The sequence below is a fragment of the Propithecus coquereli genome, unplaced genomic scaffold (assembly GCF_000956105.1).
Source record: "Propithecus coquereli isolate 6110/MARCELLA unplaced genomic scaffold, Pcoq_1.0 Scaffold290, whole genome shotgun sequence".
Lineage (NCBI taxonomy): Eukaryota > Metazoa > Chordata > Mammalia > Primates > Indriidae > Propithecus > Propithecus coquereli.
The window spans coordinates 2,060,393-2,079,929 of record NW_012148508.1 but is presented as its reverse complement, the minus strand read 5'-3'; the positions used below and the strand labels follow the sequence as shown (position 1 = coordinate 2,079,929).

Sequence of the window (19,537 nt, the reverse complement as noted above, 5' to 3'; positions counted from 1 at the left end):
TCTCTCTTTTTTAATATGCAAACGAAAATGCAAGAATGAAAATGACAACACATCAGAAAGACATTTTTAACTTAATTCACTACAACAGTCATGAACTGATTGAACTCTACCTGCCATCCAACTTTAAGAAAAGGAAGACCGGGCACTGTGAAAAAGAAACAAAACCCAAACAAAACAAAACAATACAAAGCAACTGCAAATTAATGTAAAAATGGAGTGCAAATGCGACTACAGAATGCAATAAAAACATCAGTGCTGCAGATTCCAGCAACACTTATCAAAATAATTTCTGAAATGTTTCATCTGAAACATAGACAAAGCAATAAAAAGAGGATATATGTTTATCATCTTAAGCATAACAATGTGAGTTAAGAGCTTAAAAATTAAAAAAAAAAGTACTTGGAATGAATAGTGCTACCCTTTTTTTTCCTAAGTAGGCATAAAAATATTTTCATTTCCTTCTTGTTTTCCATACCATTATATCAAGAACTTTCATTTGTTTCATGTTACCGTTTACAACTTTAATGCACACACACACACACACACACACAAAAAGATATCTACTGCAATAGAAATAGTTGCTTCATTACCTTGTTTGCTACATTTGCAAATGTAAACAGCTAGGCAGAGCCAGAACTGACTCTAATGCATGATGGAATACCTTTGTTGCATACGTACACTGTAGAAAATAATTATTCAATATGTCAGGCACCATTATTTGAAATGTAATACATTAATATTTACTAGAAAAATAAGTTTTTTTTTTCCTATTTGTTCTCCCAACTTCTTTAATGAAATAAGTTAATCTGACAGTGCATCCAGTAGCTTGTAATATCTTCTACATCTCCGTGGCAAAAAATAAACTACTGGTTGGGACAATATAATGCAAATTATTAAAGTCAGTCCTTGTACATACATCCTTGTAGCAAGCATTGAGGCTCGACTAACAGCACCTTTAACCAATTATTTAATGTTCAGTTATTTAGCCCTATTTCCCTGAGCAGTTATGCTGAGGAGCTTTCCCTTCATGGATAGTTTTTACAAAGCCTTAAGTATTAAAAGTACTATGAAGACATACTTCTAAAAATCCTATTTAATGCTACTTAACTAAACCTGTATACATCTAATGAAGGGATTGACTGGTACATATACCAACTGTCAGTCTGTGGTAACGTAACCTTAGACGTTGCCTGACCACAAAGTTTGGAAATTTTATTTAACCGAAAGAAAATAAATAAATACAGCAGGTTACCTTGTGGAGAAACACCATGAATACCATGTGTTCTAAACTAATTAAACCCGTGGTCTGATATCTGTATCCATCTATTCCTTTGAACTGAGGGGATTCCTTTAGTTACAATGTGCCAAGTGAGATTAGCGACCAACAGGAGGCTTAAAAAAAACCAAAAAAAAAAAAAAAAAAAACCAAATCAAAAAACAAATCCAAACTGATTCCTCACATGTAAGAAAGAAATATCTGGCTAAAATAATAAAATTACTACATAAGCATCGTAGGACATTGTTTTTTAAAATGGATATATATGGACAAATGAACCTAAACTGCAAACCAAAGGACTACTGAATATTTGAACATCTAAAGGACAAAAATATCAGAGAGGGTGTGCATGTGTATGTACAGGCAGGGCTGGCCAACAACAATGTGCCACCATCTGTCACGTTTCTTGCTGCTTTCTAACCAATCCTAACCACAGCTCGCATTTCTTGGTAAAATCTGAAACATGGTCAACGAGAGGAGACTGATTTGAGAGGGTGCCATTTGCCTTGCATTGCCTTTCATTGCCCTGGAGATTCAATGTCTCCTCATTTGCCTAGGATTTCATGATACTTATAAATTTAGACAATTTATGGGTATTTGAACAAATGGGCCAATGGCCAGCCCAATACTGTTTTAGTATCATAATATGGAAACCCTTTCAAATTCTAGACAAACATTAATTATAGTCTGGTGATACCACTTATGGATTATTTCCCTAGTACACATTAGCCAAGATGATTTTGACTTACTAGGCTTTAAAAAATGATTGTTTACCATGTTCTATTCTTTCTCACTGACCATTTGTCTCACTTTTAAATCTTGGTAACCTACTCATCAAAAGAAAGAATAATAAAAAGAAGGGACTTTCATGTTGGATAAGGCAGGCTCTATGAAGTATTTTTTTAATAGGTCTTCATAAGACATTACAAGCTATTGAATTCCCATCAAGAAAACCTATTTCTATTTAATTGTGCTAAGTGCTAAGGTTTTACTCTTTAGGTTTTCCATTTTTTTCCACTTGTGCATTGTTCCTATGCAGGCCCCTCTGGATATGTGTTGTGAAGTCATATTTGTCCGTGCAAAGATGCTGGCATATGCTGCACTGGAAAGGTCCACTGTCACCATGGCAACTCATATGCAAAGCATACATCACTTCATCCAGAAAGACAATGCCACAGTGCACACATTTTGTGGAAAGTTCATCTTGAGTACTTCTATCAACTTTCTCTGTTTTTACTACATTCAAGGGACCTTCATTTTTTACATTTGCCGGTGCCTTCGTTTTCTCCTTGGAGGCACCATTTGCAGTTGGCCCAGGTCTGGAATGCTTGATCGCCAAATCTAGAGGAATGTCATTGTCTGATCCAACAGCTGAAAAATGAGGAGGCAGATTGAAGGTGGGATAAGGCACATAGTTTTGGCAAGGATTTGGTAGGCCAGGCACATGACTCAAGTAGTGCGGATTCCCAGGAACGGAGAGCTTATATTTACTCCAGAACCGCAGCCAATCAGCTTCACTCTGGAAGTCATTATGTACAAAGGGAAGTCCAAAAAGTGGGTACTGGTACTTTTCAATAGGGCTGCCTGGTGGTGAATAATTTGGGTGTTTTGCAGGTCTCATGTACTTTTCTATAGGACTGCCTCTCTCAGAACTTCCTTTCCCTTCAGATATGGATGAACTATTTCCTGGATCTCCAGTACTTTCCTGAGGACTTTTTATCTGAATGTGCAAAGGTTGCATCCTTTTGTGAATATCCAGAGTTTGGCTGACCAGGACTGGCTGTTGAGCAGAATGGCTTTTAGTCAATGAACTCTGGGCTTCGTATTTACTTAGGCTCGGGAGTGGGATTTCTCTCTGGTGACTCTCAGCTAAATGATCTTCTGACCTCCTCTCTAATGGGCTTCCATTGACTTGCTCCTCACTGCTAGCTCTCTGCTGTTTGCTGAGCTGCTCAGCCTGAAGTGCCTCTGGGTTAAGGCGCTTTCTTGTTCTTCTCCTAATAATCTGCTCACCGTTGTTTTGTTTAATGATGTTTAAAGGCCTGGGAGTCTGCAGAGAACACACACAATATATAAAAGGAAAACATTAAAAATACATTAAAATGCATTAAAAATTCCTCACAAATATAAACCATGCTTAAGTTCAAAGCAAGGCTAGGCTTTATGCTGTAGATTTACTAAATCTCCTCCTTTTGCCCTAAGCAGGATCAGAGAAAGTAACCAAAGTGCACTATTTTAGCCTAATTAAATCATGTTCATCTTTGCAGGGGGGACTGAAAACTTTAATCTACTTGAAAACAGCCCTTCCAAACTCAACAGATTTGGGGAATGCATCATTTAGTGATAAAATTATGTAGAAATTTACTTGAAAAAATGGAATTTTTCTGAAATATTTTTCAGTTTTTGAGTTGTGCATTAAAATATCAACATAGTAACATGGAAGATATATATTGATGACAACAGTGGAAAAACATGCATTGTTATGGACTGAATGAATTCATCCATTGAAGTCTTTGCTCCCATTGTGACTGTATCTGGAAATAGGGCCTCTAGGATGAAATTAAGGTTAAATGAGATCGTAAGGATAGGGCCCTAATCAAATAGGATTGTGGCGTTATGAGAAGAGGAAGAGAAAGAGACCTATCTCCACCATATGAGGACACAGCAAGAAGAATATTATCTAAATCAGGAAGAGAGCCTTCACCAGAACTAAACTATGCTGGCACCCTGACCTCAAACTTCTAGCCTCCAGAGCTGTGAGAAAACAAGTTTTGGCTGTTTAAAGTTTCTATGATATTAATGTTTTGTTATGGCAGCCTAAGCTAATACATGTATGCTTCTAAATAACTGCAAATGTGAATATAAAATATTAATATGACAGCATAAATAATCAAAGACAAACTGACAGAATTGTGAGGAAAGATATCAGGTAATCAAAGCCTTATCGGAGGGATTTTTTCCTCTTTTATTTCCTTTCCTTTAATAATATTTTATATTTACTATGGAAGATTTTACTTTTTAATAGGTGAAGCATTAGTTTCATGTTGAAAATCTAAATTCATCTGTAGCTTTGGTTCAAATATCTGTCGCTCTGTTCTCTACTTAAAGTGAATGCTGACTTTCATTCAGCTTAAGTATTTTATTTGCTTAAACATTACATGATTGGTATTTATGTACATGTTCAACAGGTGTTTATATTATATGACTAAAATCCATGGATAAGACTGTAATAGAAACTTTACTCACAGTAAGAGCTCTGACTTTGATTTATAAAATCAAAAGAATAAGTTTAATAATTTAATGCATATTATAGATTAACAATTTAGGAAAATCTTTACATGGGCTAAAGTCTGATTTTTCCAAAAATTATTGAAAGCAGGAAATAACTGCTACATAAAATATGAATAGAAACAATATGTAATTTGTGAATTATTCCTAGAAAGGATGTACTTTAACACAAGGGAGTACCTTTAATATATTAAAAAAAAGTACAACTACAAATCCTTTTTGGAATATTTCTGTTGTCACAAGGACACTTTGAAGGAAAGTAAGATAACACACTTGTTACTGAAAATTTATTATTAGTTTCAGAGAGAAAATGTCACATAGCTTGGTTATGCCATGTGTATTTATTTTGTTCAGAATGTTCAGGTTTACAAAGAGCTCATATTAACAATAGGCAGTATGTAATCTCTATCCTATAAAGAAACCTGAAATTTACATCAATTCCTTTTTTAAGCTTTTGTAACTTTTGTGTTTTATACACATTTATGTTTTTGACATGAATTATGAGCATAACCTTTATGTATTTCAATTTATGGTTTTACAAAAACTTAAAACTAAAACCATCTTGCCTCCAGAGAGATGAATACTAAAATAATTTTAGAAAATAGTTTATATCACAGTGGTTAAATTACCATAACCTCACAGAAGAGTAGTTTAATTAATTCTTGGCCTGTGATTGGCCAGAGTTCAATTAAAATCATTAATGTCAGCACTCATTAAATGGAAGCTTATTGCTGTGCTTAAATGGTAAAGGTTAAAAAAAGTAAGGTGGAATGTGGCGGTGGTGATGGGGGAATTTTTCTACTAGTTACATGCCAATAACTAAGATTTTCGCAGTTTACTACCAATTAGTATTGTTGGCAGCATGGATTTTTTTTTTTACAGTGCTTCCAGTGGTCCATTTATGAGGATGTTTTGTCTAAAATTGTATTCCCTGTAGTTGTAATGTATTCACTGGCTTGTGCTAAGAGCTATGGTAAAATGCCAAACAAAATGAAAAAGGCACAGGGAAATAGATTTCTGTTTACTAAACGGGGTATTCCTGTTTTAAAGTCAGCTCTTGTCAGCAGATAAACTTTCTAAACTAAAAAAATACATCTTTCAGGAAGTCAAATGCATATTCAGATGGGGGATTTGTGAGTCTAAATTTTATTACAGAATTCTAACTAAAATTTTGGGGAAACTAATTCAAAGGACCTCAATGAGCCAAAGCCAGTCAGAGATCTTAAAAGGCAAAGCTCCTTTGCACCTTACTCTACCCTGAAATGTGTGTACTATTTAGGACCATGGGTACCTCGCCCAAATACCCACCAGAAGCACTGCTGAGCTCCACATGATATTCTTCAGTGCAAGATCAGTTCAGACCCACCCTCTGAATGTGCCCCTCCAGCCCTCAAAGCAGCCAAAACAACACTTGCAAATTCTGAAGGTAAACTACAAAATATGAATTCTTTCCATCTATTTTATACTAAACATGGGAGAGTTCTCTTTTTAAAAAAAAAAAAAAAATTTGTATGTTTTTGAAACTTTTAAAAAGATTTCTCCTTTCTACCTAAACTAGTTTCACCAAATTCTGATAATCATTAGTTCAATTATCTGTTATGTGAAGTTCCCAGAAATCAATCATTTTCTCTTTTATATCAAAAGAAGCATAATGCATTACTAATGACCTCAAACGTATCTCCCCATAACATCTAAGCCCCTTTCACCATAAATCACACGCGCACTCAAAGTGACTGTATGAAACAACCCTGCGGGGGCAGACATCGCAAGCCAAGGAATGGGACTTATCACACTGCAGACCAGCCAGCACTGCTTTATAAAGCTTTTCCTGAAACTGGAACAAGTTCTTACCGAGTGAAGCTTCTGGTAGAGGCCACACGCGTTGCATACATATCCGCCATTTGCATTCTTTCGCCAGAGAGAGGTCTTTGTGGTCAGGCAATTGGCACAAAAAACACCGGAGCCTCTACGCCTCTGAAACAGAGGGAAAAAAACCAAGGTCAGAGGTGAGTCACATGATCAGTGGAGTTAGACCAAATCAACCCAGGAGTTTTGTCTTTAGACTTGCAACAATGACAGTATAAAACCACACTGCCCATAATGAGGTCAGGTTCAATTGTGTTTAATAGGCACCACTGATTTTCATTATAATTAACCCTACAGTGATGGATGAGGTGTGTGGAACACCAAAGGCTTTTCACAGAAACAGCTTTAACTTTTTGAACTTTGGGTTTTGTGCCTTTAATGATGGCTCCTAAATGCTGAACCCTAAAATATACCTTTTAAAAATGTCAAAACAAAAGTCAAAAAGACAGAACATGGCAATATGTTTAATACACTTTGCAAAAGGAGGAGCGCATACTACCTGAGCTTTAAAATACAGTCAAGCTTGGCACAAAAGCAGAATATACATCATTTAAAATTAAACCTGATTTGTGTGTTTTTGTATGTCATTCATGTCACAGAAGTATTAAGACAATATAAGACGCTCAATTCTGGTCTTTCATTTGCAATTGTAAAATCTAAAAGAGAACGCCCTCTATTTCCCAAAGCTGAGACGATCCGTAGAAACTTCAGCCAAGGAGAAGTACAGTTTTACTAATGAGAATCCTTACGAGGTGCCTGCTTAAGCTAGACAACATAGTCCCTTCGATGGCTATTTATTTATTTTATTAGACATAGACTTGGAAATCGCAAGGGTTTCCGAATACAAATTGATTTTAGTGGCCTGAATTCTGTTATCAACAGATTCAAAAATAATCTAAAACTATTTAAAAGCAGATAATTAGTATTACTTGCTCTATTCTTGCTATCAAGTAATGACACCATTAAACTTCTCATTTAAACAAAAGTCAGGCTGTGTTTGTAGGCACAAATACTAACAGGCAGGAAATGGAATTCTTTTGCTGAAAAAAAAAAAAAAACAGCCTGAATTGCAGTTCAGCTCTCCTTTCTCTAGGAAGCAAAGCCTTTAATGATAAAATATGCATGTTAGATAAGCAGTGGAAAAAGTCTTGCTGGAACTTAATTTTATTATAAATTAAATATTACAAATGCTGTAAGTCAAAATTTCAGGGATTCATAAAATTTAGGCAATTTATTTAACTCGAGTCCATACTGTAGAAGAGTGGTCTCCCTGCCAAGAAAATACAATGGTTATAATTGTACTCTGATACATTTCAAATGGAAAGCTTTCTGCAGACATAATTTTGGCTTCAAGACTGGAACACTTTCTTGGCACTGAAAGGGCATTTGATTCATCGGGTGTTTCACAATGTATCACTAAAAAGACCTGGTGAGCAGCCAGTTCCCTATAGGGTAATTTTTCCATCCAGATGCAAGTGCTATCAGAGGCCCTCGTCAGCTAAACTAATTATGATCTTGCAATTGCTGATGCCTGCTCACTCTAACATTCGACATCCTCCATTAATCATCAATACAAGGAAAATGAATGAAACATAAAGAAATGAGGGCTGGTAAGCTGCACAGCCATAAAAATCTGAAATGAGAGCAATAACTTAACAAGATTGGGGGAATGTTTTTAGTGAGCACAAAGTCAGGCTAACAATTGCCCTTTTAAACCAAGAACACGATTTCATTAGTACAGCAGGTTGTGCTACTTTAGGTGATGTAATAAAAGCTAGATTTTCACGAAGATTATCTCTGGCTCCCCTTTTTCTCCCTCCCCACACCCAAGTCAGAACCAGGAATGCATCGAAAGTTTCTAAATCTCAGTAACAGCAACATGGAACATTGGGTGTCAGTCCACAAGTCCGGATTGGAACCTACTGCAAAAATAGATTCTACTGCCTCCCCCAAATCAACGAATTATTAGAGGTTGTGTTTATCGAACATTCTGAGGACCCTTTTATGCAAAGTAAGCTGGGAGCCTAGTTAGGTTATCATGGTGAAACTTTCCTGGGACCATCCTGTCATTTTCCTAGGTCTAAATAACACATTTGGCAAATAAACACCAACTTGATCCACACAGAGGCAAAGTAAATGTCCACTTGGAAACCAGTCCACATATATGGCTGAAGCTTACATGTGAATGTGTAACCATTCACTCCAGCCTGCCTTTCTTTGCTTATGCCCTGGGTGCTTGACACGGCATGCCAAAGTGGGTGTAATCCTGATTTCAGTGAGCATTTCAAGCCTTGCACAATTTGGTGCTTAATTCTCTTGCAAAGAAAATACCCTTCATTAGTTAGAGGGAAAATCCTGATATTACACCACTGGTTTCCACAGGCATATCTTGCTTTAAGCAGCACTTATACTCCAATATAGTTTGCTACCTTTTAGGCAAACAATATTATATTTTTAAATACATCAGAGGTACTTTGAATTCACTTAGTTTAGCATAGAGATTAATAATCAGATTTAAGTGTCAGACAAATCTGTATTCAAAACCTGTTTCTGCCATTTGCTAGGTGCAACTCTGGGCAAGTCACTTAACTTCTCAGTGCTTAAATTTCCCTCATCTTTACAGTGTGAGCTACTGTGGTTATTATGTGTATTAACAGATGCAATTAAAACAATGCCAAAGTTGTAGAAAATGCTCCATAAATTAGCTATTTGTCATGGGGTTCAATTGTGATTTGTATGAAAAAAATATTTTGTTAGCTTTGTTTTCATCCCCTTGATCTCGTTATTAAACATTTGAGACATGCTTAAAATATATGGTTGTATTATTAAATGTATTTCATTTGTACCAATCTCATCAAATATGAGAATGGAAAGTTGAGTCAGAATGAAATATCTAGGTGTTCACACATGAATTCAATAGGAGCATGCTTGTGTGGGGGTGGAGAGTGGGAGGTAGATGAGAAATTTTTCACACACAAAGTTACCTCACCTCTGAACAATTTTAGCACGTTTGCAAGCCTTGTAGAACCTTATTTTTGGTGCACTCAAAATTTCTGGAAGCAGCAGGGAAGGTGGGAGAAGTCGACAGTGTCCCTAGCTGTGTGACCACAGAATCATATCTCTCTACACCACAACACAGAAGAGAGCCCTGACCTGGTCACACTGTGTACAGTGTAACCTGGTAGGGGACACAGTAAGGCATTTACTTTGAAGTTAGCAACATCCTTAGCCCAATCAAGGGCAGAGAAGCAGTCTGTTGCCAATGGAATGCAGAATAAAACCTCCTCTGCCCCATTTTTAAAAAACAAACCTTGGTTTTGACTTAAAGAAAAAGAAAAGCACTAAAGACCTTATTTCATTCATAGTTTATCTTGGATGACAGAGTTTTAAAATATTTTGTCATTCTCCTTTGTACTATGCTTATTAAAGACAGAAATCATGTCTCCTAACAGTCATTGAATATTCTACATAATAAGCACTCAGGACAGTGTTCTGTCTTGAGAGCTTAATCATTAACAAAGTTGAAAATAATCTTGCCTGCTATTATTTTTATCATTTGTATTCACTCCTATTTTGAGAAAAAAAAATTTAAATCCCTTTTAAATCTTTTCCATTCAGGTTGACAAATTTAGCTAGAGTTGAGCAGAGATGGCTGATGATGTTGTAGAAAATAAAGTTGAGAACATTATTTGTCGAATCCTACATTCTACATTTATTTTTGAGAAACAGCTGATGCCATATACTTGCTAGGTGCTGAGTTACTAGGTCAGGTAGAACAGAGCTCAAGTTTTCCTTGATCTACATCATTATCAGTCAGTCACACATTGCTGATGGTTCCATATGTGTATATGTACGTTTAAATAATAAGTTTCTCCTTTTCTTACAAGCTGTTTTTAAGAGATAGTAATAACTTGTACCCTTGTGACCTTGTGCAGGAGAGGGGAGAATTATGAGCCATATGGAGAAGGTCAGTGCTGGGAGAGGAAATGTAGAATAAGTCACTAGCAGATAACACCAATTGGCATTCCTGAGAAGCATATTTAGCACAAATCTTACTCTCCTCTCAAACTGAGAGAAACCTATTGTTAACTAAAAAACCCCCACGATTAATTAACTAGGTTTATACTTTGGAAAAAGGAGAGCTTTATTTCTTATAAAAGGTAGCAATCTGTTGGGCAGCCATTTCAACAGGTTGGGAAGCAGAGCCCCAGCCAGAAGCCAGGCACCCGTGCTTCAAAGAAAAGACAAAAGGCAACAGGATTTTATACTGAGCAGGATGGTCAAATATACATATATTGAACAAGCTATAGGAGGAGTTCATGAATATTTATGAAGGCAAATCATAAGCATGTAGTTGTGCTTTATCTCTCCCATTCCATCATGGTGGGCAACTCAGTTTTAAGGTGTTTCTGGGCTCCTCTTGGCCTAGAGGGGTCCATTCAGTTAGCAGAGGGTTTAGGATTTTATTTTTAGTTCACACTGTCCACTCACCCATCTAAAGCCACAGACAGTAGTTGTGTTCTCTGAACTTAAAGTGCACCTTCTACTTCTATGTAGGTTCAGCAGAGGCAAGACTGAAGGAAATTCGCATGAAAACCCAAATTTATGTGAACTAAACATCAGCTCAACTAAAAATTTCTACAGAAAAAATTCTGGAATCAACAATTCAAGAAAGTGATTTTTTTGCACTAATTTTTTAATACTTTACTAACAGTAAAGTTTAGGTTGTCTCCATGCTATTTCTGTTGGCTGGTAATTTCCTGTGTGAAAAAGGAAGGATAATGGTAGGAACAATTAACTGCAAGGAGTTTTGAGGCCAGTAATAATTGAGACCTCCTCTTCAGATCACTTGTTCCCTTTCCACACTTAAAATGCATGATAACCACAATACTGATTTCATATTAGCAATGTAGGTGATGAATCTGAACAATCATCCATGCCAGAATTTGAAATAGAAAATGACACACCTATCTTTTACTATAAGTACACTTTAAATCAACAATTTTTTTTTCCTGATTTGTAGTATAACAAGAAATATATTAACTGCATAACTTTTTAAAACAAAACAAAACATCTTTGGCCTTTAGGTTCACACTTGACCACTATATGAGTGTCAAGACAGTGACATTCTTCTCAAAGCTTCCAAGTCAAGTTTTGCTTTTGGGAGGCTTACGTCCTCAGTCAGTTACACATTTCTACGGGCTGAGTCTTGGCACCTGTGTAGGTAAACCCAGATGTGACTTGAGAAAAAAAATTAATTTTAAATGGGTTCAGCTGTTTTTATTGCTTATTTTATTTTAGTTGAAGATAAGCCAAAAATACAAATTTTAAAGTGTCCAAATTTCATTATTAACAAAGAACTGATTTCATCTGATTAATAAGAAGTAAATTTGAATTATTTATTCAAGTGGCTTAACATTTAGAGACATGGATATTTATCTCCAAGATACTAAAAAATCTCCATTGGTGAAGGAATTTGTGCAGAAATGATCTTTTATAATAGTTTTCTATGAATAAGAACCATACTGAAACCATGTAATTACATAATAAACCTTGATAGGCAGAGTATTTACCCACATTTTTTATGGTTTTATATCTTAGCCATTTTAAATAGAATCAATCTGAAATTTGATATACGTGATGTTAGTTTAGATGTACCTCAAATACTTTTAACTCTTTAAATATTTTCTGTGTTTATTCAATCATGTCAAGAATCCTTTGCAAACTTCATTTTAGGGAAATGCATAGGTGGCTATAATGGAAACTTCTGGTACAATTTTATAGTAATAAAATTTTAGTGGTAAATTTAACTCAGTTTAGTTCTGGGAGTAATTACTGAGTGTCCACCATGTGCCTGGCACTGTGCTAGAAGCCAGGGTCACAATGCAGCATGAGACAAACATGGTCTGCAATTTTGCAGAGTTTCCAGTAGAATCTGCTCAAAACATACTAAGTGCGGAATTAAAGTGACACAAACTCAAATTACTGATGAATATCGACAGTTTAAATCATGTAAATTACATGGATACTTTTCTGAAGAAACCAATGTATTTACCATGAATAAATCTCATTTAAAGGCTGAAAGTTATCTAATAATCAAAGGGCTTACTTTCTGTGCTCCTTTATAAAAATGCATAATAGTCTAGTCATTTCAGAAACAAGTTAAGACTTGTTTATTGTCACTTTAGTAATAATGTCCTATCAATAACATTGCCCTATTATCTACCAATGGAGTTGACATGAGTTAAATAATGTATTCATAACTGTCAGACATATAGTTGACATTCAATAATTGTTGAATAAATGTTGAATGTTATTTAATCCTTATCTCTATGATTCATCACTAAGGGACATTAAAGACCCTATCTGTGCCCCCCTCTCCCCAAAGTAGAATTAACTGGCTATTGGCACAGCAAATGTATAGAATGCTGCAGCTAAAACAACTTAAAAATAGATGGTGGCTTGCAATAAACACCTTTAGAGGAATAGCCAGAATCTTACCAGACGCACAGGCTGGTTGATAGTTTAACAAGAGCAGGGGAAGAACTCTGCCAAGAGAAAGCAATAGTTACCAATATCCTGGCTGACTTTCATTCCAAATAAAATTGTGAAGAATCAGTTGAAATGGGCTTTAGGGCAAGTCTATGCCTGCTTTCAAACAGCCCTCTTTGCCCTCAGATTTCTTGCCAGAAAACTGAAGGGACTCTATAAGGTTCAGCCAAGCACCCATCTTATAATCACCGTAGAGCCTGGAAACAAAACCTGTTTACCCTGCTTATTAAGTTCACTTCCTCAACACATCAGCGATGATAATGGAGACCAGTGTAAACTAGACTGACATCTCTGGCTGGGAGCAATGGAACGACTTCTGTTCCAGGACGTGAGGCAATACACACTCTAGTAATCATACGTTGTACCCAGGTATGAACTCGCCTAACACTTACCCCGCTGACACGTCGCCATACAGGAGCGGCCCAATATATCAGGTAATGCTAGTGTGCTAAACACGTTAGCTCTGTCCCTTCTGAGAGGCAACTGGTGACTCCTGGAGTGGGACAGCAGGAAACCACTACTTCCCAATGTATATCCCACTCTTTAAATTATTCATACAAATTCTTCGAATCTGAGGATTTCAGAAATTTATCACAGATATAAAACCTATTGCACAGGTCTGAGGACTCCATCTTCCTTCTTGGGCTTACCTCATATTTGGTAAAAGAGCATATATATCATAATCAAATTATATAACAGAATCAGGATTGGAAAAACTCAGATCTTTGGAGCTCTAACCCATACTGTTTCTGTAATAATATTCTGCCTTTCCAGCAAGTATGCATTTGGACAGCTAAAAATATGGTTGCAAATTTATGTCCGCACTGCCTTTTTTCATTCCACGTGAAAGTCGTTATTGTCAAAAGAACTACTCAAGTCTCTCACTGCTTCTATTTCTGCCACCATGTATCTGTTTTCACCTTTCCTTCAGCTACAACAATGGTTGGAAAGTTGCTCTTCAGGGATTTTCTCCTATGCCAGTGCCAAAATCTGACGCTGGAAGGAAAAAATATAATAAAAGGCTTTTTGGAGACACAGTGAAACAATTTTAGCACCTTCTAAACAAACTTCAGCTTGAGAGTACAAGAATTGATACTTTTAATAAATGTATCACATATTTTACTTACATATTTCGTAAATACATCTATTATGGGAATATTTCACATTATAAAAAATAAAAATCTCAGTGATGCATATAAGAATAACATCTATTGGATGTTGGGCAGGGGGGAAAGGAGGAGGGGATGGGTATATGCATACACAGAGTGCAATGCGCACCACCCGAAGGATGGACATATTTGAAACTCGGACTTGGGTGGGAGGGGGGGCTAGGGCAACATACGTAACCTAAACATCTGTACCCCCATAATATGCTGAAATAAAAAAAAAATCTCAGTGATAAAGTAGAGGCCTATTCTAGAAAAACCCTACAGTCCAAAGGTCTCAGCTTCTAGGCATTTGAGAGTCAGTTATTTTATGTATTAATGTTATACATTGAGGCCTGCCTTTATTGTATAATATATAATGATAATGTTTATTTTGAAAGAAACAGAAAATAAAAAATAATAAACGATAATGTTTTTCATATTACCTAACAGATAATAACATAACTGGTCCATGAAGTGTTACCATGCTCAAGGCAGTTATGTATACTTCAGTGGTTCCTCACATTCTTGCGAGTCATAAAATCTTTTGATAAACTTTATGACACTCTCCTTAGACAAAGTAAATGTGTAAAATATTTTACAAATAACTTCAGGATGTTCAAAAGTATGTCTTTCACAAAATGGATGCAAAGATTTCACATGGATCTGAGTGACCATGAATCCCGAGGTTAAGAACTGCTCTTATATATTTTCCCAGTTTAGGTTTATGGTGAATTATTATTATTCTCCTATTACTGATGAAGTAAATACACAGAATAGTTGTTCGACTTACTTATCTAGTGTCAAAAAATACATCCTGGTCTCTAAGTCTAGGCAATGAGATGGGCACATATTCTAAAAAGCATTTTTGAATCAATTATCTGGTAATCCTCATTGGACTACTTTTTGTCCCTTTTAAAAGAATCACCATTGTACATCTAATATTTGCACGATAATATACTATAGGCTCAGTCTCATCATCTGACATTTTCAAAATGATCCTAAGAGGCACGTTATTATTTTTTATTCCCCCCACTTTACAGATGAGGAAACTGAGGCTTAGAAACATTTTCCATTGCTGAATAGCAGGGGAAAGATACAAACCCAGTTCTTCCTCACTTTAGAGCTACAATACTTAACCATGTTCTAGGCCTTATTATTATAGGAGACTGGGGAATTTTTACCAAAAATATTTCACCATAGCCTGGCTTTAAAGAATCCTTATCCCTTCAAACCACCCTATAACAGCTGATTGAAATTATGCAAGTTTTAGGCACCAGAAAGACATGACTCATCCTTGATCAGATATGGCAACGAGCTGTTTTGAGGTTGACAGACACAGTCATAGCCAGAGGAACAGAGCGTTTGGCTGATGGAGAGACAGTGGAAGGGGGATGGGTGTAATGCACGTGTTTTGATCCTGTCACTATATATGTGTGTATATATATGTACATACAAACACATATACATATGTATGTGAAATAAACCTCTGCTTAAAAGCAGAAGTTGGTGACACCACAGACTTAGCCCCTCATAATGCCTTCTGCATGGGAGGTTAGCTGTGAACTAGGGTCTCCATTTTGCACAAGATGTGGTAGAGATGCAGCAAGAAAAATAGTGCTGGGGTTTTGACATGTTCTGTAAACATACATATTCAGGTAACAGTTTACTAGATTTCCTTCATATATTTGTATGTTCCTAGGTAGAGAGCTTTTGCAATGTTTGGTATCATTGTTATTCAAGATAAAATACTACGAATTCTGAAAGATGAGGTTATTTTACCAAATTCTTCAAGATTCACATAATATAAAAATATTTATTATTATTTTCCCTTAAACTCTCTCCCCCACTATTGTATACAAAAGTTTATGTTCTTCATCTGCCTATGGAGTTTACTTTTATATTTTCACGTGAGATATACTTTTCATTTCATCACAGAACAGGAACGACAATCATATACTGAACTCTAAATACTTTTTGCAGGAGATCAAACTGAGAGGATTTAGTAGACATCAGATATTAAAAGATAACATTTAGTCTGCTCAGCACAAAGATGGTAACTTCTGCTTACTTCCATGTGAAAAATGATAACAAAAACTTACGGGAATATATAAGTTAAATATACAGAGGTACAAAACAATTATTTAATAAAAGAATTAATAAAAAAAACTACAAATGTGTCAACAAAAGGACCCTTATCCCAAATATGCAATTTAGACTAAATATTTCACAGACTATATTGGGAATACTTCCTGTACCATTTCATTCTCTGTGATTTTTAAATACACAGAAGGGGGGAAATGAATGCAAATCACCCTACATTTCATTTAACTTTTGTATCTAAAAATTTATTTAAAATGTTATCTCATTTTTATTCAATTTTGTATTTCCTCAGGACATATAAAATCACAAGTATTTAAAGACACCTTTCCAATGATTAAATTACCACCTAATATGTTATGTCATCATTCAAATGGAAGACGTGTCTTTAAATAAAAGCTCTGTGACTGCTATAGGTAAAACCAAACATGAGCAGATAATTTCATTACAGAGGTACTGTGCAGACAGGGAACTCTAAGCTGATTTTTAATGTTTTAATAACATGATTTTTAAAAGACTACTTGGAATTATGAATTTCCTTAACAATCATGATGTAATTTTGTAATAACTGAAATCTTTCATGGGAAAACAGCTTCTTCAATAACTCACCCAGTCAATTACACAGGAAAGTCCTGTAATAGGCTGCAAACCCCCCCGGCCCCACCGCCCCGTCAAATAGCTCACGTACACGACTTCCTTTTCAATTACCAACTTGTCTGCAGTACCATCTGTAAAAACGAACACATACCTTATGCTGCCAGTTTTTGCTTTTGCACGTCCATTAGTGGGACTGGCTGCAGCTGCTCAAGAAGAAAGCAGTGATTGTCTTTGTTTATATATGTGTGTGTACGTGTGTGTGTGTGTGTGTGTGTATTCCTCCTTCAGTACCACCATACTAGCTCAAGGTAATACATTGTCTCGGGTAGGGAATTGCACTCAATAGTCTCATTCGCACCCGGCTGTCTCTGTGATCTGGAGTTTATTAATCACACTATATCACATACCAAAGCAAGAACCACTCACTGCATCAAGCATTCTTGAGACTATCCCTCGGTCATTCACACTAAAAAGAACGGTTAAAAAATCATTTCGTACTTTGACATTTTGTACATCAAGCGGAATATCAGGAAACCAATACAGAGACCTGGCAGCCCAACTTGAGACACAAAACTCCTGGTGAGTGAGATTTTATTTCATGAAACAGGCTCTGAAAATATTACACTGTAACTTTTCAACAACTTTATTTTCCCCTGCTTTATGTTTGTATTCTTTTTCTGTTGATATTATTTTTTCCGTAGATGGACGTTATTAAAAGAGTCACAATCTCTGCAGAAGATGTAAATAAATTACAGCAAGAAATTATCCACAATTAATTTTTAAAAGTGATCTGCTTTAAAGGAACATTTCTCCCTATTATGAAGTAATATGGATTTAAAAAAAGGAAAGGAAAAAAATTATCAAGCTCTTAAAAATGCTTGGAAAAAAAGACTCACAGAGAAGCTGAAATTTAAAACACACAAAAGAAATAAAAGGAAAACAAAAAATGGCGTTACGACTTATCCTGTGCTATTTCACATTTATAAATTTATACCAAATATATCAAAACTACTCTTCATCATAAGAGATACTCTGTTGTTAGTGTGTAAGCTTTAGTTTTTGCAACATTAGAAAGCCAATTCTGCCTCAGCCTTTCATATATTGAATTCTTAAATCACCAAATAGCTGTACTTTCTCAGCACTTAGGTATAGCAAATAGAGCGCCGGATTCCAATTATTTACATGTGCAAGTAACCCTCAGGGGAATAGGGGCTTCTGAAGAAAGACCTATTTTTCCTTTAATCTTTATATTATCAGTGTGTTTCACACAGTAGGGATTTAATTAATTGAATTAATTAAATCAGCTTAATTCAGTTGACCTCTATCAGAAGAGAAGCTACTGCTAATTTTAATAAACAGACATTCCATTAAAACACGTGTCTACGTGTGTGTGTACAACAATACAAACATGCTGCGACTGAAGGACTGTACTTTAAGCATAGCTTTATTCATGAAATATAAATGGCAGTCATTGTTACAGAAAACAGAACTTAGACTGAAAGCAGTTTCACTTTTGTGAAATGCAAAAGAAAATTAATATATTCTGGGCCCATATTTAGATTATATATTTTATGAGAGGAAAGAAAAGGAACAGGCCTTGTTTGCTTGAATTTCTAAGCAATTTGTAGAACTTGTAGGAGTGGCATATGTTGGTATATGTATTTGTGTATGTATTTATACATATACATACATACGCACACTTACAAATGAATCTATGGAAACTTTTTCAGTGCTCCCATGTAGTGAGATGTCCCTAGTTATTTTTATTTTCATTAGAGCAATATCATATTTTATAAGTGGGAGTAAAATACCAATTATGTTGTTAAGAAATTCCATGAGTTTCCTGCAGAGTTGAGAATAAATATAATTAACTATTAATATATGTGAACTGTATATAAAAGACTGAAAAAGAAATGAAGTGATAGAGTACATGGGAGAATGTCTTATATGTCAGCCTAATAATTATTGACTTTAATAGGTGAAAACTAGGACATCGGTACCTTGTGATTCATTTTTATTGCCAATTTAGTTTTATTACTATGTTAGAGTTCTCTCAAATCACATACATGCTCAATTAACATAAATATAATTATATATGGGAGACTATTAAATGCTGTGCTTGACATGTATCAGGCATACAATGATAATTAAATTCCCTCTTCCTCTCTTAATTTCAGAAAATATTGAATGATTCAATAAATATAAGATTTTGGAAGATAATGAATAAATATGCTTTTGACAGATATTTAACTTAATATCTATGTTTATGCACATATGAACAAAATGTATACAAAGGGCCTCATATTTATTTTTACAACATGAAAAAATGTATGGATGGTGACCCTAAAACTCCATTATGTAAATGACTATAGTAATAAAAGTTTATCACATCAACCATGCATTTAAAAATACATGGCTATTTCTTTCCTCTTTTATTGCTCTCCTATTCTCTCTCTTTTACTGCATTCCAAAAGACCTTTACGGATTTCAATAGGTTACTCCATTTGGTGGTGAGTTATTTTCTTTCAAGAGATTCATAAGTCTATCAAGGATACATACTTCTCACCTGAAAGCTAAGGAGAAATCTGGGGAAGGAATCAGTGCCCTCTGAAATTTTTGAGAACATAAAGGAATGCTTTGTAGATCCTGTCCCCTTATGCATGATATATTACTCATTTCTAGCTGCAGGTAGTTTTCTTCTTTCACATAGTGT

General features: G+C 35.4%; 1 protein-coding gene across 3 annotated transcripts in view; it reads right to left on the bottom strand.

Moving 5' to 3' along the window:
• Positions 1 to 2,143: 2,143 nt before the first annotated feature.
• TRPS1 (trichorhinophalangeal syndrome I) overlaps positions 2,144 to 19,537 on the bottom strand; it is a 280,472-nt gene continuing 263,078 nt past the window's right edge. For all 3 annotated transcript variants that reach the window (XM_012648614.1, XM_012648613.1, XM_012648615.1), the window contains exons 5-6: positions 6,416 to 6,538; positions 2,144 to 3,326 (exon numbers count right to left, since the gene is read on the bottom strand). In XM_012648614.1, coding sequence (XP_012504068.1) covers positions 2,265 to 3,326; positions 6,416 to 6,538 — 1,185 coding nt within the window. In that variant the 3' untranslated portion in view covers positions 2,144 to 2,264. The remainder of the gene's footprint in view (positions 3,327 to 6,415; positions 6,539 to 19,537) is intronic.